This window comes from Leucoraja erinacea, chromosome 4 (genome assembly GCF_028641065.1).
Source record: "Leucoraja erinacea ecotype New England chromosome 4, Leri_hhj_1, whole genome shotgun sequence".
Classification (NCBI taxonomy): Eukaryota; Metazoa; Chordata; class Chondrichthyes; order Rajiformes; family Rajidae; genus Leucoraja; species Leucoraja erinaceus.
The window spans coordinates 68,927,685-68,950,590 of record NC_073380.1 but is presented as its reverse complement, the minus strand read 5'-3'; the positions used below and the strand labels follow the sequence as shown (position 1 = coordinate 68,950,590).

General features: G+C 43.7%; 1 protein-coding gene across 2 annotated transcripts in view; it reads left to right on the top strand.

Annotated features, from left to right (window-relative positions):
* Positions 1–22,906, top strand: part of LOC129696529 (serine incorporator 1-like) — an 84,701-nt gene that overhangs the window by 46,604 nt on the left and 15,191 nt on the right. For both annotated transcript variants that reach the window (XM_055634532.1, XM_055634533.1), the window contains 3 exons: positions 6,318–6,455; positions 13,022–13,191; positions 21,436–21,523. In XM_055634532.1, coding sequence (XP_055490507.1) covers positions 6,318–6,455; positions 13,022–13,191; positions 21,436–21,523 — 396 coding nt within the window. The remainder of the gene's footprint in view (positions 1–6,317; positions 6,456–13,021; positions 13,192–21,435; positions 21,524–22,906) is intronic.

Sequence of the window (22,906 nt, the reverse complement as noted above, 5' to 3'; positions counted from 1 at the left end):
ACGAGAACTTACCAGTTCGAAGTTTGATCTGTATTTTATGAGGAGTTACGATGAGGGATTACGTGAAGAACCCGCCTCAGCACGCATGCGCGGCATACTTCAAAGCAGCGGTGTGGAATCACAGATAGACACAGTTATTTGAAGTAAACATAGTAAAGACAAGGAGACATCAGTTTGCTAGTTTGATCTATATAATGAGGGTGGGAGCGGAGGGCACGTAATCCCTCATCGTAACTCCTCATAAAATACAGATCAAACTTCGAACTGGTAAGTTCACGTTTAATCTTACTATTTTATTTCGGAGTCACGTGAGTGACTACGTGAAGACTTCAAAGCTCTGTGATTTCAAACCGTGCAACAGTTCATACTTCACTCGCTGCCGAAGTCATTCGAGGGAGGAAGTATGTTATCGTAATCAACCATGAATCTGTTTGTAAAACAATAATGGTGTTATTAACAACAACAAGATCAATTGCTCCCCCGGGCTTAAATTATATATTTTTTGCAGATAATTTTTCTGCAAACGATACAGGTTCTGTCAGTGGTTTGTTAAAAAACGTTTGGAACGTAAACTCCCTGGACCAACCTGCTGTAACCAGGATGAGGTCCATAGGATCTTCCATTCTCGTAGTCACTGACGTGGGAGCCGTCCTGGTGGAATAAGACTTATACACGTCAGTATTTTCTCCAGCAACTCCCAGTACCTGCTTGAGCCACTAGAGATAGTTTAGCTCATCACCCGACCAAGAGGTTTATTGTGGCTGACCCATAAGGCTTTTTCCTCTCCCTCGGTATTCCTTATTGTGTCGATGTAGATCTCTGAGTGGGTCATGACACATAAAACGTGGTTCAGGTGGGTATGCCCGGATTTCATGACTGGACCTGATGTTCCTGGTCTGTTCTGTTTGGCCAACCCTTGAATGGGAATGTGACACTATCTGGTGTCATAACCATGTTGTCCCATCGCAGTAGATGGGAGAACTGGCTCTTTGTGTTGATGTAAGGCCACCAGCATGTCCATCTTCAGGGTAGGCTGTTCCAGGGTGAGTGACCTGGCTGGTGATCATCGCTTAAGGTACGTCAGGGTTTCACTGACATCCCAATTTGGGTGTACCTATTTCTGGGGAATGGACTGAATATACCTCTCCTGTATCTGATCACCAGTGAGTGGTACCCAAGTTGAGTAGGCTGACAGAACATTTCCTTCATTGTGGTGAAGACCTGCCAGGAGCTCCAGTACAGTTTTGTTGTAGTTGAATGTGTAATTCTTGTTTTGGAAAAACAGTGTCCCATTTCTTGATGCTCCTCAGGTATGTTCCTTAGGATATGCGACGGAATGCTGTCATCAGGTTGATAGCACTGCTGATCCAAACACAGCAGTGGTCTTCCCAATTTTGCAATTCTTTTAATGACCATATTGAGGATCACTGGGAACCATGCCTGTGGACTTGGTCCACTGTAATTTGCGTAGTACCCAACTGATGAAGCCATAGTACCTATGAAGAAGTAGAAGGAAAGGAGAATTTAGAGATTAGATTTCCCCCACCCTTCAATACGTGGGAATGTCTCCATAGCCGCTGCCTTGAAATTGGTTTCATGTGACTTAAGTTAATACGTGGTGATTTGATTGGATATAAGGAATCGATATCTGGTGTCCATATTGCTTAGTAATTTCAGCAAATATTTTTGGTTTAAAATGTATGTTTACAGTATTTAGCTCACCTGATAGGTGAGGTTACTGATGGTCAAATATGTTTGACGACATACGGTTACCAATTGTTAATAAATTGTCACCTAACATCGATGTTCCCTGCCCAAGTGGTTTGGTATATGCCATCACTGTGATGTTGTTAACTTATAAATTAACATGCAAATTTGGTGGATTACTGAGCAAATGCTTCACTAGAATTAAGTAAGTTAATATATAACACGTTTAAGTCAATTTGCATAGGCACTAAGTATTACAAGCTCAGTAACACATCAGGACACATAAGATGTTACTCACAACAGGTGGAAGAGTCCTTCCAACCATAATCCTTCCTGCCGATAATTCCATGATAACACTCCAGATTAATCCATATGCCCCCATATCACAGGTATGGATATAGTTTTGAACACTAGTATCTCAGCTCATAGGAAAGGTACAATGTTCAGTAGCTGGTAATGCTGCTACTATCCCAATACTTTGCCACGTAGTTGATTGGTGGTTAATGTTACCATGACTGATAGTCTTAATGAATACCAGATGACAAAGTTGTGGATGGTCACGTAATATCTGGATATATGGCAATGCCCGCTAAATAAGTCAGTATCTAATGCAGCTAACGCTGTATCAGAGGATAGTGTGTCGTTAATATATAGACATGCCATTACGGATGTTTCTTAAGTGTCAGGGCTGGTTGATACAGGATAGCTTAGACTTAAATGCCGCAATGCTCATCATGGTTACTCCATCCAAGTAATTGCGGTATCCAAAACTTATATGAGAAGGTACTGAATAGTATGCATCTTCAAGGTTGATGTCTACCATAAAGTATTTTGGTCCCATGGTAGTAGTCACAAATCCCATGAATGGGTATACCTGGTGAATACTCAAGTGGTTTATCAATGATGGTGCGACATTCACCATCGCGGGAGGGTAGACCCCTTGGGCTGCTTGCTAAATTGGTGACAAGATATTGTATATAACTAGCAAAGTGATAGCTTCCTAACCAGGTGTGATTCACCCACCCCTTGTTAGTACAACCCTTCACCTTTATGTGGTGGTAGGAACCATACTTATCTGTCTTTATTGCTGTTTTCTTTGGTTTCTGGTTCCTTATTCTTGTAGGGATGATGTTTGTTGGGGGTGGCACATTTTCCCTGGGGCCTGCTCTGGGCCGTGGTCTAAAACCTGCGGGTTTGGCATGCAGGCCCCGAGCTTTCACCAGTACCTTGGGGTAGACGCCGCTGGTGGACGCGGAGAGGTACTGCTGTCTGGTATTCTGTGTAGTGCTCATTCCAGACTCTGCCCTCTTGTGCCGAATAGTTTGAACACTTCGTCCAGTTTTTTAGGACTGGTTTGGTAAATGCCAGGTAGCAGGTTCTGTGCTTGTGAGTCGGCATTCTCATGATCCTGTTAATTTTTTAGATTGAGGGCAGGTTTGTGACTTCACTAGAGAGGTTATGGGGTATACCGTTGAACATTTGGGTCAGGTGTTTTTGTCATACTACCCTGCCCTTCTGGAATGAGCAGGTGGACATGATAGCCGACGTCAGGTATCAAATGCATTTAAAAAAAAAAACATTTAGGTTAAATGCGCTGCTCAATGTATCCCCCAATAATGGCGGGCACTTTGAGTAAATGCAATTTAGGGGTGGCGTGATAAATCCAACGCCTCATGGCTACCTGTCTTGGAGAGGTTTTTTGGAAAAGACAGGTAGTAGGCTGGCCATCAGTTGAAACTGAAGCCATTTCGCTCGTGGTGAAACCACGTAGTGGCCACACCCAGCAGCTCTTCCTGTTCCTGTACCTCATGCGTACTCCCGATGTTGTTCAGCCAGTGCCCCTCTTCTTGATCAGCCCAGCTCTGGTCGCCAAAGCTGTCCTTATATGAGAAAGGAGCAATGGCCAGTGCATGAGGCACTGTGGAGGGAGTGCCTGAACTCCCTCTGCGAAACTGCTCCCCATAAAGCAAGTCTCGCTGGAGTTTATGCTCCACGAGCCGTTCCATGTGGCTCAGGCGGCTGTCTCTGCCCTAAGCGGGTGGTGAGACGTCCCCGTCCAATGAATCGGAACCACCGGCCGGATTGTTGACATCCAGTCCACTGCTCAGGCGCTAGTGGAACTGGGCTCGGCTCGGTGTCGGGGATGGCGGAATGCCGGGTTGGCGGTCCTACCGCCCTCTGTCCCCCTGTGATGAGATGCCTGTCTGCTGGAACCGAGCTGGGGACAGGTTTTTTGGAGAGTCTTGTTCTGTTCTTTCTTCTTGGCTGTTGGAACAAGCAAAGAACTCTCCTTTGCCAGTTAAACCGACCTCAGAGTAGACTTACCTGATGGTCCATTCTTTAGCGGGAGCGCCTGACTCCCGTGTTTTTTGGACTGGAACCCGGCACAGCTCCCTGTCCATGGACCGCAACATGTGCGGTCCTGGTGGCGCTCTCCCCCTTCCGTGAAACGGAAAATACTCCTTACCTGGAGTCCAACGGGGGCCACTTGCATCTGGACTGGTACCGGCGGAGCTCTCTGTCATGGACCGCAGCGTGTGCGGTCCTGGTGGCATCTCTCTCCCGTGAAATGGAAAATACTCCCAAAAAATACTCCTTACCGTGGAACGGAACTCTCCTTCCGTCTGGACTGGTACCCGGAGCAGCTCCATGGACCGGGCCGTGTGCGGTCTTGGTGGCGTCTCTCCCCCTTCCGTGGAACGGAACTCTCCTTCCCCGGAGTCCAACGGGGGCCGCTTCTTCTGCTGTTTTGCTCCTCCTGGAGCAACAAAGAGACGCGAGTCGCTGTTGACCTGAAGGTAAGACTTACCTGGCTTCCTTTCATGGTTGTAGCGGGAGGGTTGGGAAGGAACTGCAGATGCTGGTTTTTCCCAGCCTAACTCCCGCCTGCCGCTGTTGCCTGCTGAAACGTAATTGCCTGCTGAAACGTAGTTACTAACGTGACTCCGAAGTAAAATTAGCGTTATACATAGCTTGATATTTTCTAGTGATTTCGATTCCCAAATATTTAAATTTTTCTGTGGCTATTTTAAAAGGGAATTTTGAGAGGTGTGTTGAGTCTTTCGGTTTTATCAACATAATTTCGCTTTTATTCCAATTTATTCTGTATCCTGAGAAAAATCCAAACTCCTCGATTATGTTTAATATGTTTGGTATACTAGTTTGGGGTTTTGTGATATACAGTAGTACATCATCTGCGTATAAGGATATTTTGTTATTTGAATATTTTGTATTATAACGGTGGATATTCGGATGTGTTCTATTTCTTTCGGCTAAAGGTTCAATTACCAGAGCAAATCACAGTGGTTATAATGAGCATCCTTGTCTGTTGCCCCTTGATAATTGGAATTTCGTAGATATTATGTTATTAGTTAATATTCTAGCCGCAGGCTTATTATATAATAATTTTATCCATGAAATGAAGTTCTCTCCCATTTGAAAATGTTGCAGTACTTTAACCATGTAGTCCCATTCCACTTGATCGAATGCCTTTTCTGCATCCAATGAGATAATTGATAACTCTTGTTCTTCAATTTTATGAGAATGCATTATTGCATTGCACATAACAATGTTATTTCACTTATTTATAAACAACTAATAACCATATAACCATACAACAATTACAGCATGGAAACAGGCCATCTCGGCCCTACAAGTCCATGCCGAACAACTTTTTTTCCCCTTAGTCCCACCTGCCTGCACTCATACCATAGCCCTCCATTCCCTTCTCATCCATATGCCTATCCAATTTATTTTTAAATGATACCAATTAACCTGCCTCCACCACTTCCACTGGAAGCTCATTCCACACCGCTACCACTCTCTGAGTAAAGAAGTTCCCCCTCATATTACCCTAAACTTCTGTCCCTTAATTCTGAAGTCATGTCCTCTTGTTTGAATCTTCCCTATTCTCAAAGGAAAAAGCTTGTCCACATCAACTCTGTCTATCCCTCTCATCATTTTAAAGACCTCTATCAAGTCCCCCCTTAACCTTCTGCGCTCCAGAGAATAAAGACCTAACTTATTCAACCTATCTCTGTAACTTAGTTGTTGAAACCCAGGCAACATTCTAGTAAATCTCCTCTGTACTCTCTCTATTTTGTTGACATCCTTCCTATAATTGGGCGACCAAAATTGTACACCATACTCCAGATTTGGTCTCACCAATGCCTTGTACAATTTTAACATTACATCCCCAGCTTCTATACTCAATGCTCTGATTTATAAAGGCTAGCATACCAAAAGCTTTCTTTACCACCCTATCTATATGAGATTCCACCTTCAAGGAACTATGCACAGTTATACCCAGAACCCTCAAGCAAATGGAAGCAACAGTGGAAATAAAAATACCTTATTTTAGTGTCATGATACAGGGTGCTTCAATCAGTTATCTACAGTTTCATTATAACATTCTATGATGTTATACCATTTCAAAAACTAGGTACAGAACTGAGGATAGCAAAGTCTAAATGACAGCTAAAACATGAATGAACAATTAATGAACTATTTTGAAAGTTCAAGGAATAAAGGAAAACTTGTGAATCAAAATAATTGTTATATATTTACAGTTGTATTTTAATGAGGACAAAAATATGTAATTCCCCTTTTAGTGTCATTTGGAATTGGTTCAGCGGGTGCTTTTTGTTTCATCCTCACACAACTTGTACTGCTGGTCGACTTTGGCAACTCCTGGAATGAATCCTGGCTGAAAAAATCAGAAGAGGGTGGATCACGATGTTGGTACTTTGGTATGTGTCCTTATTTACGTGTAATGTGTTGATGAAGTTTTGTGACACAAAATATTGTAACACTCAATGTTGATGACATGTATGGGGGAAATTGCTAATCAATTTAGACATAAAAATTGAGATTTATTTCATTTTTGTAAATGGAATGTAAATGAAGATTAGGCAACAAGACCAATCGTTATTCTGCAGAATATAAATCATTCCCATTCATTCAAGAGATTGACAATTAACACAGATCTTGGTTGAAGGTTACCAGTCCATTCAGTTTGTCAGGGTAGATGGATTAACACATTAATCTGAGATCTTTTCACCAACTCGGGTCATATAAAGTATAATTTGACATTAATTAAGTCAGGTCCAGAGACTTTAAGTCATATCGCACAGAAACATGCCCTTCAGCCTAACTCATCCATGCCAACCAAGATGGCCCATCAAAGCTAGTCCCATTTATTTGTAGTTGGCATGCATTTGGGTAATGTTCTAGCATTTGTCTTTCCCTCAATCTGCAATTTAAAAACAAGTTAACAAAACTTGTTAACAAGTTAACAGAATTTTCTGGATTCTGGAACCCAGCAGATTGGAAGCGAGTAAGCTTGAAACTGCAATTTGCGAGAAGAAGGGAAGAAATTATGAACCAATTAGCCTCACATCTGTTGCCAGCAATATGCTGGAATCCGGCCTGAAGCACTTGGTAACATATTTTACACTCTTAATGTGATTAGGCAGCATCAACATGGTTTATGAGGGGGAATTCTAATTTTGCAAATCCAGTAGTTTTATGAGGATGTAACTAGCAGGATGCACAAGAGAATTAGGATGTTGTTTATCTAAATGCATTGACAAGGTATCAAACAGAAGGGTATTATGTGAAATTCAGAATGATGGGCTTGTGGATAATAATTAGCGTGGACAGAAGATTGGTTATCAGCCAACCATCAGAGAGTAGGAGTAGGTAGATAATTTCTAGGTTGGCAGACTATTATTTAATTCTGTGCCACAGGGTATTTACTGGACCCAAAGCTATTTTTGATTTATTGCAATGACGTAGATGAGAAGGCAGAGTAGAAATTATCCAATTCTGTGAACGATATGTGGTTAAATGAGATGGTGAGTTATGTTGATGCAAAACTGTCTGTAAAGCAATGTACAGAGGTTCAGAAAGTGGACAGATGGATAATAATATGGCCAGAATTTGGTAGAAAGGATAGAAAAACAGAATAGCTATTAAATAATGAGAAATTGGAAAATATATGTGCATAGGGTGATTTTAGTGTGGTGTTCATGAAGTGCAGGAAGTAAATTGCAAATACACCATGACTGGTGAACTATTTATCAAGTTGGCATTCGTTGCAAGGGATTTGGAAACAAAAACAAGAAATGCTTTGAGCGATTGTATGGAACTTTAGTGAGATCTCACTGAGAGTGTATTGTGTACATTTTTGTTCTTGGTACCTAGAGATTAAGATTAAGATTGACGTACTCCTGTTACAGCTCAGAAGAGTTTATTGGGACATATGAGATCAGGAGACAGATCAACAGAATAAATGCTAAGAAGCTGATTTCTCAGGCTGGAAAATGTAAACGCAGAATGCATTAATCAGGATGCGATGTTAGTGATGTAGGACCATGATGAGGTACTGCAAAGCACATTTTATATCTTTGAAATTATCAACCGCAGTGGCTGTAGTTGCTCAGTCATTGTGTGCATTAATATCTTGTGATTGATAGGATTTTGATCCTTAATGAAATTAGAGGATAAGGACACACACAACCAAAGTGGACTAGATAGAGGTACAGTCATGAACTTATTGAAAGTGAGGAAGTGCTGTCGGATGTACATGTACTTCATGTGGATTGACGTACCTATGAAGCAGGTTGGAATAACCCCTTACCCTCTAAAGAACACCTTTCCAGGTTGTTTTCTTCTCACTCGTCCACTCACTATTAACTGAGGTTCAGGTGGAACAGCTCAGCCAAAGTGGCAACTCTTCACGATTAATCTCCCACATAGAGCTCCCATTATTTGTAGACATTCAATCTTGGAGCAGTAGCAGGAGATTTTAAAGGGTTACTGTTGGATTGACTAAGTGGCAGAGCAGCCAATAAAAAGAAGGAAAGTTTTGGGAGAGTGGCTGTGTTGAGGTGAAGTTTCAGACTTAGGCTCATCACACCTACTCTAGGTTCCCTGAAAGTGTTGTCACATGTAGATAGGGTGGCCAAGAACGTTTGCCTTCATCGGTTAGGGTGAGCCCACATTTGGATTAATGTGTTCAGTTCTAGCCTCCATTACGATACAATACGATACAATCTAACTTTATTTATCCCAGGAGGGAAATTGATCTGCCAACAGTCATAAAACCACAAGATACATGAAATATGAAATTGAAGTGTCGAGTGGAAAGGATTGGGGATGTGCAAAGATTGGGGATTAGGTGGGGAGTCAGTCTATCCCACGACAGAAGGGGGAGCAGTTGTACAATTTGATTGCCACAGGGATGAAGGATCTCCTGTGGCGTTCTGTATTGTGTTCAGTTCTAATCACTCTGCTACAGGAAGGCTGGAGTGAGTGCAGAGAAGAGTTTAAAGGATGTTGTCAGGACTCGAGGGCCTGAGCTGTAGGGAGTGTTTGGTCTTATTCCTTGGATGCAGGAAGCTAAGGAGTGATCTTACAGAGGTATATGAAATCATGAGGGGAATAGATGGGGTGAATGCACAGTATTTTACCTAGAGTAGAGAAATCAAGAACCAGACCAGAGGCCATTGGTTTAAGGTGAGATGGGAAAGATTTAATAGGAACCTGAGGGTCAACCTTATCACACAAAGAGTAGTGCGTATATGGAATGAGTGGCCACTGAGGTATTCATTTGATTTGAGGAGAACATAGTAGGGAACCAAATGTAGACATTTGAACAGGTACATGAATAGCAAAGGTTTAGGGGAATATGGGCCAAAAACAGGCAAATGGGGTGAGCTGAGATGGGGCATCTTGGTCGGAATGGGCCTGTTTCCATGATGCATGACTATGATATTCCTCCTGTGTTGAAATGCTTTACTTTTTCTCTGAATTCACCCTGGGAGAATCCTTTCAGTGAAAATATTTTGTAATATAGTGAACAGCAAAGTTCAAGCTGAGATTTTTGTATGTTGGAATCACGCCTAAAAACATTAAATCCATGGGAATCAAAAATAATTGCTAATGCTCGAAAACTAAAGAAAAAGAAAATGCTGGAGACACTCAGCTGCCCCCTGGAAGAGAAACCGTTCCAATGTTTCAGGTCGAAGACTCTGTCAAAATTCTGTGTGGGTGCCAGAGAGGGGATGCCTCTGATGGGATAACACACCAGGGTGACCATGGAGATAAGCTGTGAACAAAACTAATTCCTTGTTCCCACTACTCGTCAAATATCTTCACTTGCTGAAAGGAAGCGGATGTTGTGGTTCTCGTTTAGAAATCATCCGACGGAGACACTGCTCCTATGACTGCACTTTCCAAGGCTGCAAAGTTCAAATGTTGGGCAAGATTGCTGTGGACCTGAGACGCACTTTGTGATCACTCACGCCTCCCACCATGTCTGTGGCAGCTATGAAGACAGACATAAACTGCAGGAGTAACTCAGCCGGACAGGCAGCTTCTCTGGAGGGAAAAAATGGGTGACGTTTCGGGTCGAGATCCTTCTTCAGGCTGAAGTTCTCAAATCCTCACTGCTGCGGCCTTACCCCTAGGCAGAGGGACATGTGAGCGGGGTCCTATCGCCTAGAGGTGGCTTTAACCAGGCCCCACTAGGGTGGCCCTAGTGACCTCCTGATGTTTCCATTGGTTTCTATCAGAGACGTGACATAGAGAGTTGAAAACTATTTAAATAATTAAAGAAAATAAAAATATTAATAAAAATTAATAGACCGCATTTGTTTTTTTAAAGATGTTAATTAAAATAAAGCACTTATCTTTGAGGATGTAACTAGCAGGATCTACTAGAGAATTAGGATGTAGTTTATCTAAAAGCAAGCCATGGATGAGTCTCACATGCCTCATTAACTCCTGTACCGAGTTCTGTCATAGTGTCAAAGGAATCCAGGCATCCAAAGAAACTGTTCAAAGGCTGTATCAAGGTCCACCTCCAGCACGCAGCCTAGCCCCAAAAGATCTGGAAACCTGTGCCAGTGACAGGACGGACTGGTGTACAACCAGTAGGAAGGCGGTCAGCAGTTTTGAGGACAATCGCCGATGCGGACTCGTTAGTGCCAGAGACAGGAGGAAAGCTGCATGCCTAACTCCCCCCACAGCGGCCTTCATGTGCCCCTAATGCTCCCGCATGTGCAGCTTGTACATCGGACTCATGAGCCACTCTCGATCCCACAAGACATGAGACTGCACAACCATGCTACCGTCGTCTGCCACCATTGACAAGTCATCATACAGAAGGTTATTAGTCACTCTGTTCAAGTGAATGGGATCATACTGCTTGCATCTTCCTTGGCGGCATAAAGCCACAGACTTGCCCTTTAGGTTCATGTTGGTCAGGAAACTTCACAAGACCAGGCAGCTGAAAGTCCGTGTGTGCCATCTGATCTCCAGCATGTTTCAGACATCAGAGTAAGCTGGCAGTGCAATTTAGCCCAGTGACCACTTAAAAAAGCAACTATATATTACCACAGATAAAACTAACTTTTCTAGGTTTCAAAGGTTTGATCATTGTTGTTTGCGTCTTTAGGGATAAAAGATGAGTACTTTTGTATCCCTTTTTGTATTACTTGCTGTATCTCTTAGCTAAACTAAATTAAACTTGGTTGGATGCAGACACAAAAAGCTGGGGTAACTCAGCGGGTCAGACACCATTCCTGGAGGAAAGGAATAGGTGACGTTTCGGATCAAAACGTCTTCTTCAGAATGAAAGTCAGGGCAAAGGGAAACGAGGTGCATATGTTCTTCTCAAATCAAGGATCACTGTTCCTGCACCGTCTAACCGGGTGCATATATTTTGGGCAATTTCCCCAGCAGAACTCCTGTAGATTCTGCGCCTGGACTCTATGAGGGCAATACCCCATGCAATGCAGGCAATAGCAACTTTCTAAAAGTATGCTTTCGCTGTTTCGCAGGCTGCATGATCACCTGTAACCACCAGATGCCACCCTAGAGCATTTTCAACATTCAAATCTAGGACTTCTTGCTGCTTTAATGCCAGCCAATGCAATATCTTGTGTTTTTTATTTAGGCTGGATCTGTCCTAGGGTCGGAGTTAGATTAATGTGAGGTGGTCTTGGAGCATCCTGGACAATACAGCTCACCCCCTCCATGACACACTGGTCAACCTGAGCAGCACCTTCAGCAACAGACTGATTCCACTAAGTTGTAGGACAGAATTCCAGAAGAGATCCGCCTTCCCTGTGGCTATCAAACAGTACAACTCTTCCCCCTGTGGTCGTGGGTAGACTGACTCTCTCCCCCTTTGCACATCCCCAATCCTTTCCACTCATCACTTTAACTTTGTGTTTAATATAATTTGTGTTTTATGACTGTTGGGAGATCAATTTCCCTCCTGGGATAAATAAAGTTCTATTGTATCGTATTGAATACCGGGTCTGAATGTATACTTGGTCTGAATTTTGCCTCCTTTTTGGGCATGTTTAGAAGGATGTTAACTCAAAGAATGGCCAATATAAGCTTCCTCCATTCTTGGACAATTGTGCAAAACAAGGAAATGTAGCTGTGTGAATGTAAGTGTCAGACAGTGACCTCTGGAGCAATCCAGTTGCTGCTTGAATCCAAAGTCAAGCAATTCCGTAGTTTACACCCCAGTGGTATGAACATTGACTTCTCTAACTTCAGATAGCCCTTGCTTTCTCCATCCCCTTCCCTTTCCCAGTTCTCCCCCTAGTCTTACTGTCTCCGCCCACATTCTATCTTTGTCGTCACCTTCCCCTGACATCAGTCTGAAGAAGGGTCATGACCCGAAACATCGCCCATTCCTTCTCTCCAGAGATGCTGCCTCACCCGCTGAGTTACTCCAGCATTTTGTGTTCACCTAGTTCCGTAGCCAGAATTGCCACTCTCCCGACATGGTTGGCTGTATATGATGCTGGGTTTGAGCTTGGTGTGTTAAAGGATTTAAATACCTGCCTTCACAAAATGCAATAGCTCATATTGAAATGGACCAGCCAATGCCCATCATCACAGGGCACGGATGTAGAAATCAAATGTTTCTACACAAATTCATGAATTCAGTCAGAAAATTGGGACAAGGAAGCAAAGTATGATGCTTATAAGTCTGGAAAGTCCAATTCATTTCAGATGGATCTGAGAGGAACCGGCAGCAGCATTATGCAGCCGAGTAAAAAGTGCAATTATCAGACTATGTCTTTAAGACTGGGCAATATATCAGCACCACATACCGTTCAAGTACATTTTTAATACACTAAACTTTTTTTGTAATTGGTACAAAGTGGCTTTTCATTTGTTCTGTATCTTAAATTCCCATTTAATAACCTTGTAATGAAATTATATGAAAAATATTAGTATAGTCATTATAGCTATTTAATAGTTTTAATCTGTTTTTGTGTCTTTTCAGCACTTCTGTCATTTACATGTCTGAATTATGTTTTGTCATTAACCACTGCAATCCTCTGCTATGTGTTTTACACTGCAGTAGACGGGTGTATTGAAAATAAATTTGTTATTAGCTTCAACGCACTTATTTGTGTTGCTGCCTCATTAATATCAGTTCATCCAAAGATCCAGGTAAGCTATGATTTCATGATGTCTTTTTAGATCACTGTTTTTTAAACTAATGACGGGATATGGTAAATAAAATGTCCTTTAATTCTGAAAAAAGGGTGCATATTTACATGGAACTATTTAATTAAAGATATCTAATGCATGTTGTTTTAAGAATTGGTATTTTGAGATATAACGAGATATATTAAAATAAAATAAATTAATAATTAATAACTTTAGAGGAAATTATTGCTGCTTAATGGCTGATTTTCTCATCTGAATATAAGTAAAATCATTATTACACTGACGGTGACAAAGATATTTTCATTAGAATTTGTTTGCTATCCCAGCCAATTAACTAATTTTCATGAGTTCAATTCCAGTTACAGCAAATAATGTGATATTAAACAATATTTGGTGATTTCTTTCTGAGAACTGACATTTTTGTTCATTAACACAACTAATTCACTGGCCTTCAGTGTTAGGAATCTTCATTTCCCCTGCTGCCCTATTTGCATGACAGTCCAATCCAACAAACTGCAATTGGCAATCGATACCTTCAAGACAACTAGGAAAAAGCAATATGTCTTCTAGGCTGTGGGCCGAGGAGCTTTATTCTGCAGTTTCATGACCCAAGTCACCAAACTACATGAAATTTTCACATATTGTGTAAAAATAATTATATAAATCACTCCTGAAACTCGATATGAAGAAGACTTGCACATTGCACATACGGCTTACAAAATGGCGGCGGCGCAGGCACACCGCGACGCCCTGTGTCTCCCGACCCTCGGTCCTCACCCGACCCTCGGTCCTCACCCGACCCGCGGAGCCCAACCGACCCACGACCCTCACCCGACCCACGACCCAACCGACCCACGACCCTCACCCGACCCGCAATTTCACGACCTCGGTCCTCACCCGACCCTCGGTCCTCACCCGACCCGTGGAGCCCAACCGACCCGCGGAGCTGGAGAACGCCACCTGACCCGCGGAGCTCACCTGACCCGTGGAGCTGGAGAACGCCACACGACCCGTGGAGCTGGAGAACGCCACCCGACCCGTGGAGCTGGAGACCACCACCCGACCCGTGGAGCTGGAGACCATCACCCGACCCGTGGAGCTGGAGAACGCCACCCGACCCGTGGAGCTGGAGACCGCCACCCGACCCGTGGAGCTGGAGACCACCACCCGACCCGTGGATCTGGACCGCCACCCGTGGACCCGTGGAGCCGGAGAACGCCACCCGACCCGTGGAGCTGGAGAACGCCACCCGACCCGTGGAGCTGGAGAACGCCACCCGACCCGTGGAGCTGGAGAACGCCACCCGACCCGCGGAGCTGGAGAACGCCACCCGACCCGTGGAGCTCACTCGACCCGTGAAGACCGCCTGCGGAGTAACGCAGACGCGAAGCAACGGAGCGGCAGAACACCAGCGCGCACCAAGCCAGCTCGGCCCACCAGAAGCACCAACAGACGGCGATGCATATGAAAACACCGCCGGGGACGCAGAGGTGGGTTAAAAGCCAGGTTAGAGCTAGCCCCACACAGGGCAGCGATTCCTAGCCTTTTCCTCGCCAACGTGCGCTCACTGGCAAACAAAATGGATGAACTCCGGCTAAGGATCACCTCCCACAACTGGATCAAGGACTGCAACATCCTGATCTTCACGGAAACTTGGCTCAACACTGACGTTCCTGACAGCGCCATCCAGCTATCGGGGCATCATTTACTCCGAGCGGACAGGACATCAGACTCTGGTAAGACCAGAGGTGGGGGTCTGTGCATTTATGTAAACAAAGCATGGTGCACGGACTCCACCATCATCGAGAGTCACTGCTCAGCTAACCTTGAGTTCCTCTTGGTTAGATGCAGACTGTTCTATCTGCCCAGAGAGTTCACCTCCACTGTTGTGACTGCAGCCTATATCCCTCCTGATGCTAATGCCAAGCTTGCAATGAAAGAGCTGCATACTGCCATTAGCAATCAACAGACTCACAACCCCGAGGCAGCCTTCATTGTTGCGGGTGACTTCAATCACTCCAACCTGAAGACTGTACTCCCCAAATTCCACCAACATGTCTCCTTCCCCACTAGAGTTGACAGGACACTGGACAAAGTCTACACCAACATGGCTGAAGCTTACAAAGCCATCCCCCTCCCCCACCTTGGTCAGTCTGATCACGTCTCATTGTTCCTGCTCCCTAAGTATTCCCCACTCATCAGACGGGTTAAACCAACTGTGAGGACAGTTAAAGTCTGGTCAGAGGAAGTGGACTTCACACTTCAGTAGTGTTTTGGAAACACTGACTGGAAGGCGTTTGCAGCCCAGGCCACCCGGATATTGATTCCTACACATCCTCTGTTCTGGACTTTATAAACTCCACCATCAATAGTGTCACCTCCCTCAAACAGGTGACCATATTCCCGAATCAGAAGCCATGGATGAACAGCGAGGTCAGGCTACTGCTGAAAGCATGGGACACCGCTTTCAGGTCAGGCGATGCTCGAGCCTACAGTTCATCCAGGGCTAACCTGAAGAGGGGCATCAGGAAGGCCAAGCACTGCCATAAGCTCAGGATTGAGGAGCACTTCAACAACAACTCCGATCCCCGACGCATGTGGCAAGGCATCCAGGCCATCACAGACTACAGACCCTCCAACACCACCCCCACACCCAGCGACGCCTCCTTCCTTGAGGAGCTTAATCACTTCTATGGCCGCTTCGACAGGGACAATCTAGAGACAGCCATCAAGGCTGTGCTACCTGCCGATCACCAACCCCTCACACTCACCCCCTACGACGTGTACGTGGCACTGAGTAGGACTAATGCACGTAAAGCTGCTGGCCCTGACGGCATCCCCGGGCGCGTGCTCAGTGCCTGTGCTGCGCAGCTGACAGATGTCTGGACTGACATCTTCAACCTGTCACTTGCCCAAGCAGTTGTCCCCACTTGCCTTAAAACCACCTCCATCGTGCCAGTGCCAAAACACTCCACTGCGGCAAGCCTCAACGACTTCCACCCAGTTGCACTTACCCCCATCATCACCAAGTGCTTCGAGAGGCTGGTCTTGGCACACCTCAAAAGCTGCCTACCCCCCACACTGGATCCCTATCAGTTTGCCTACTGCAAGAACAGGAGTACGGAGGATGCCATCTCAACGGCACTTCACTCCGCCCTCTCTCACCTCGACAACAGAGACACTTACGTAAGAATGCTATTCATCGATTACAGCTCAGCATTCAACACCATTATACCATCAAAACTGATCACCAAACTCGGTAACCTGGGCATCGACCCCTCCCTCTGCAACTGGATACTGGACTTTCTAACCAACAGACCCCAGTCTGTGAGGTTAGACAAGCACACCTCTTCAACCCTCACCCTGAACACCGGCATTCCACAGGGCTGTGTGCTGAGCCCCCTCCTCTACTCCCTCTTCACCTATGACTGCACACCTGTACATGGTACTAACACCATCATCAAGTATGCAGATGATACAACGGTGATTGGCCTCATCAGCAACAACGATGAGTTGGCCTACAGGGAGGAGGTCCAGCACTTAGCAGCATGGTGCGCTGACAACAACCTGGCCCTTAACTCCAAGAAGACCATGGAGCTCATTGTAGACTTCAGGAAGTCCAGAGGCGGCACGCACACCCCCATCCACATTAACGGGATGGAGGTGGAACGTGTTTCTAGCTTCAGGTTCCTGGGAGTCAACATCTCTGATGACCTCTCTTGGACCCACAATACCTCAACTCTGATCAAGAAGGCTCACCAGCGTCTCTTCTTCCTGAGGAGACTGAAGACGGTCCATCTGTCACCTCAGATCCTGGTGAACTTCTACCGCTGCACCATCGAGAGCATCCTTACCAACTGCATCACAGTATGGTATGGCAACTGCTCTGTCTCCGACAGGAAGGCATTGCAGAGGGTGGTGAAAATTGCCCAACGCATCACCGGTTCCTCGCTCCCCTCTATTGAGTCTGTCCAAAGCAAGCGTTGTCTGCGGAGGGCGCTCAGCATCGCCAAGGACTGCTCTCACCCCAACCATGGACTGTTTACCCTCCTACCATCTGGGAGGCGCTACAGGTCTCTCCATTGCCGAACCAGCAGGTTGAGGAACAGCTTCTTCCCGGCGGCTGTCACTCTACTCAACAACGTACCTCATGACTGCCAATCACCACCCCCCCTGGACACTTATTATTATTTATTCAAATCATTTGCTATGTCGCTCTTCCAGGAAGATGCTAAATGCATTTTGTTGTCTCTGTACTGTACACTGACAATGACAATTAAAATTGAATCTGAATCTGAATCTGATTTTTATTAAATTGGAGAAAAAACGGATAATTTAAATAAAACCGAATAAAAGGGTGCAATTAAATTAATTAAACTCCATACAGATAGATTTTCATAAATTCAGACTTTAGATCTTACCTTTTAGTTAGAGTTGGTTCCTGGCTCTTAATCATTGTGTTCCAGGACCTCAGCAGGGACTTTGCTTTCAAGACTTCCATCACTTTCAACACTTCCATCAACTTAGCAGCACTTTCCTCAGCCTTTTTAATGCTTTTCCCACTAAATACAATTACCTGCTGCAAGTTTCCACGACATTTATTCCACAGAACAACAAATCGGAATCTCCAGTAAAACAGTCATTTGTGAAGCCCCCTCAGCCATTTTGTGTGCTAGCCTGAAACAAAGCGCGGGATTGGTCAACTGGCAGACAACTCAACACCCCCTTCCACTCCGTCTCCGACCTCTCTGTCCTGGGTCTCCTCCATGGCCACAGCGAGCAGCACCGGAAATTGGAGGAACAGCACCTCGTATTCCATTTGGGGAGTCTGCACTCCGGGGGCATGAACATCGAATTCTCCCAATTTTGTTAGTCCTTGCTGTCTCCTCCCCTTCCTCAGCCCCCCTGCTGTCTCCTCCCATCCCCCAGCCTTCTAGCTACTCCTCCTTTTCCCTTTCTTGTCCCCACCCCACCCCCCCGATCAGTCTGAAGAAGGGTTTCAGCCCGAAACGTTGCCTCTTTCCTTCGCTCCATAGATGCTGCTGCCCCCGCGGAGTTTTCTCCAGCTCTTTTGTGTAACTCAATGTTAAACGTGCTTTGATTGGACTAAAAATTACCCGAAATAATTACGGTTTTTCTCTAATTTAATAAAAATGTGCAAGTCTTCTTCATATCGAGTTTCAGGGGTGATTTATATAATTATTTTTACCCAATATGTGAAATGTTCATGTAGTTTGTTGACTTGGGTCACAAAATCCTTTTTCTAGACACATTTTTGATGCTCAGCCCACAACCTATTCCCAGTCTTTACTAATTGAATAAAAATGGTATGCTTTCTGTAGAAAGTTTGACAACAAATTATGGGTCCATTAATTAATATCCACCAAAAAGGAAAAAAAATGTCTGAGAATCTTTATAATATAAACTGATTCATGATACTCTTCTCATAAATAGGTTCTATAATGACAATCAGAAGAGGCACAGGGAACTTAAAGAATCAGGCCTTTGGCTTGGATTGGCTTGAAAAGCCCTTCTCAGGCCACACAGTAGAAAATTGATGTTAGAATAAATCATGAGAACATACTAATCAGGTTTATTCCAAACAAAGGGCACCGACCTCTGTGTCCCCACCCCACAGTTTTCAGTTGAGTTTAATGTCAAGTGTACTGAGGTACCGTGAAAAGCTTTTATTGCACGCTAACCAGTCAGCGGAAAGACAGTACATAATTACAATCATGATTACAATCATGATTACTACAGATACATGATAAAGGTAATAACATGAATAACATTTAGTGCAAGATGAAGTCCAGTAAAGTCCGATCAAAGGTAGTTCGATGGTGTCCAAAGAGATAGAAAGTAGCTCAGGACAGCCCTCTAGATGTTGGTAGCTTTGCGGAGATCACAGTACCGGAGGGCCGAAGGGCCTGGTCCCGCGCTGTATCTCTAAACTAAACATGGCTAGGTTCTCAGTCATGGGAGTGATCATCACCTTGTGTTTTGTGACCTATTTGCCACTTGCCACATGTCAATTGCATGCCTAACTGTGGTCTTGAACTTGCAGCATGCAGGGGTTTTAGTTTAGTTTAGAGATGCAGCGTGGAAAAAGGCCCTTCAGCCCAGTGAGTTTCACTCCTACTTTGGAGTTCTCAACGCCCATTTCCTACTGACTCTTGTGCCATCTTAACTCTAATGGAGCTATTAATTGCAGCAGAGGACAGTACGGCACTGGAACAGGCCTTTCAGCCCACCATGTCTGTGTTGACCATAATGCCAGTCTAACTAAATTCCTTTGCTTACACGTTTCTCCCAATTTCCTGCCGGTTCATGTGACTGTCTAAATTATCCTTAAACATTATTAGCATATCTGCTTCTACACTTCCCATGCCTGCATGTTCTACTGTAGGTACCTCCATATTTATCTCTGTGTAAAATAACACTCGCCTTGCAGATCTCCTTTCAACTTTATTTGTCTAACTTTAAACCTATGCTGTCTAATACTTGATATATCCACCCTTGGATATCTACCCTATTTATGCACTGCATAATTTTATATACATACTCATTACTATCTCATACTAATGGAATTTGTAGAATCACTAGACTGAAAAAATGGCATTGTTTATAAGAGACTTGTAGATACAGGTAGCAAGATAGGTGGGAGAAAACGTTAGAGACTGGTATGAAGATAGCATGACAGGAAAACAGTGTGATAGCTCTTCAGGGTACATGAACAGAAAAGTTGGAAGGCAAAGATATTCACAACAATATAAATGGAAAATGTGAAGGGAAGTTGGCTAGAGGAATGGTTCATTCCTTGTCTTCAGAGGAAAGTCAACCATAACAACTGCACCTACGTAATTTACATGCTGCGCTGAGTGGAACTACCCTAATTTAAGTCTGAAGAAGGGTTTTGGCCCGAAACGTTGCCTATTTCCTTCGCTCCATAGATATTGCTGCACCCGCTGAGTTTCTCCACCACTTTTGTTTACCCTAATTTAAACCTAAGTTATCCATTTTAGATTTATCAGCAACCCCAATTGATTTTCAGAACTTTAAAATTACATGGGAAAGTTTAAGGGTCATTTAAAAAAATACCTTAAAATGCTTTGCTACTATATGAGAACTTACAGTTGATAGCCTTTAATTCGTAGACTACATAATACTGTGGTGAGCTGTCAATATTGTGATCCATACTGTTGGAAGGAATGTCATTTTGGCTCACTGTCAGATTCTAAAATGTTAAAACAAGTTAAAGAGCAAAGAATTCCTGATTTAATGGACAGTAGACAATAGGTGCAGGAGTAGGCCATTTGGGCCTTTGAGCCAGCACCACCATTCAATGTGATCATGGTTGATCATCCCCAATCACTACCCCATTCCTACCTTCCCCCCATATCCCCTGAATCTGCTATTTTTTAAGAGCCTTAACTAGTTCTCTCTTGAAAGCATCCAGAGAACCCGCCTCCATCGCCCTCAGAGGCAGAGAATTCCACAGACTCACCACTCTCTGTGAGAAAAAATGTTTCCTTGTCTCCGTTCTAAATGGCTTACTCCTTATTCTTAAACTGTGGCCCCTGGTACTGGACTCACCCAACATCGGGAACATGTTTCCTGCTTCTAGCATGTCCAAACTCTTAACAACCTTATAAGTTTCAATGAGATCCCCTCTCATCCTTCTAACCTTCAGCGTGTACAAGCCCTGCTGCTCCATTCTCTCAGCATATGACAGTCTCGCCATCCCGGGAATTAACCTTGTAAATTTGCGCTGCACTCCCTCAATAGCAAGAATGTTCTTCCTCGAATTAGGGGACCCAAACTGCACACAAGTCAAGTCAAGTCAAGTCAAGTTTATTTGTCACATACACATACGAGATGTGCAGTGAAATGAAAGTGGCAATGCTAGCGGACTTTTGTACAAAAGACAAACAACAAAACAACCAAACAAATTATAAACACAATTATAACACACATATTCTTTTACATAATAAATAATGGAAGGAAAAACGTTCAGTAGTTAGTCCCTGGTGAGATAGGCGTTTACAGTCCTAATTGCCTCTGGGAAGAAACTCCTTCTCAACCTCAATACTCCAGGTGTGGTCTCACTAGGGCTCTATACAACTGCAGAAGGACCTCTTTGCTCCTATATCCGATTCCTCTTGTTATAAATTCGATTCCTCTTGTTATAAAATGCTTCCAATACACAGCGATGATTTTTGACTGAATTTTATTCAATATTTGTAGGAATTTCAGATCTGTACTGGCCTTCAACCTTCTATTATCACTCTATATATTATGTACCTTACATGGTCATCAATGACAAATGAGCCTGGTAAGTAGATTATTTGCTATAAAGGTGAATATATTCTCCTGATTTTTAGCTGCAAATCTAGTTTAACCATTTGAAAACTTGCATTACGGAATGGAATTGAATACTTTATTGTCACATGTGACAAGGCACAGTGAAATTCTTTGCTTGCATACCCAATGTATACAAATAGCAGCCACTTACGGCGCTGACAGTTACAAAGCACGCCAGCTCCCCCTTTGTTACACATATCAAGAAAATAATGTATGCATTTCCAACCACAAAAAGAATGAGGCGTTATTACGATGATTTTAAACACAAAAAAAAATGTGATGTACACTGGATAGAGTGAATGTAGAATGGCAAAATGATTTTTGTGAAAATCATTCACATTTTACAGCCACAGTCACTAAAAATATGCGGGTCAGCAAATCCAGCAATTATGTTGCAGCTGTGCCTGCCAGGAACAATTACCTGGTTGAAATGAAATTATAGTTTTTAGATTGTATTGCAAAATTCTTTACCAGCTTATCTAAAATTGCACTGACTGGCGGGTAAAGTAATCACATTGTTATTTGCATCTGTTCAGTAATTTAAATCAAAGAACATTGCAAAAGAATTCAACCTCGCTGTCAGCAATATAGATATTCCGAGGTGGTGCTTTTCTGAAAGACATTCCAACAAGATGAAGATTTTTTTAATTGTTCAAAATATCAGCTTCTTTTGGCGATCCATTCATAGTCATCAATACATTAATAAAAATGACAAAAACAAAAATATCACTAATTGTTATCATCACACATTCAATAGCTTCATTTTAGAATGATTTGATTTATTGTTTCATGCTCCTCAGAGAGGGGAGTGAAATGAATTTCAACATCAGGGTAAAACAGAAATAAACTGTTAAGACACAAGAGATTGCAAATGCAGGAATCTTAAGCAAACAAAGAAATTCTGGAGGAACTCAGTAGGCCAGCTGGCTCTGTGGCAGGGAAATGGACAGGCCGTGTTTTGGGTCAGGACCCTTCTTCAGACTGATGGAGTTGAGGGAGAAAGCTGGTAGAGAGGTAAGGGGAAGAGTGGGGCAAGAACTGGTAAGTGCTAGGTGGAAACTGATCTTTATGCTTAACTTACATGTAGTTTCATGACGTGTTACAGAATATTTTGCTCGAAAAGTAATGTCCTACACTTTCTTTCCGGGCGGCTGCACATGACAACTTTCAAACGAAAGGGTCTGTCCCACTGTACGAGGTAATTCAAGAGCTCTCCTGAGTTTAAAAAAAATCAAACTCGTGGTAAGTACGTAGAATGTATGTAGCGGCTACGTCGGAGCTCATGGATATCTCGTAGCGGCTCGTAATGCTAACGGCAGCTACTCGGGAAACGCAGTAACTCGTGACGTTTTTT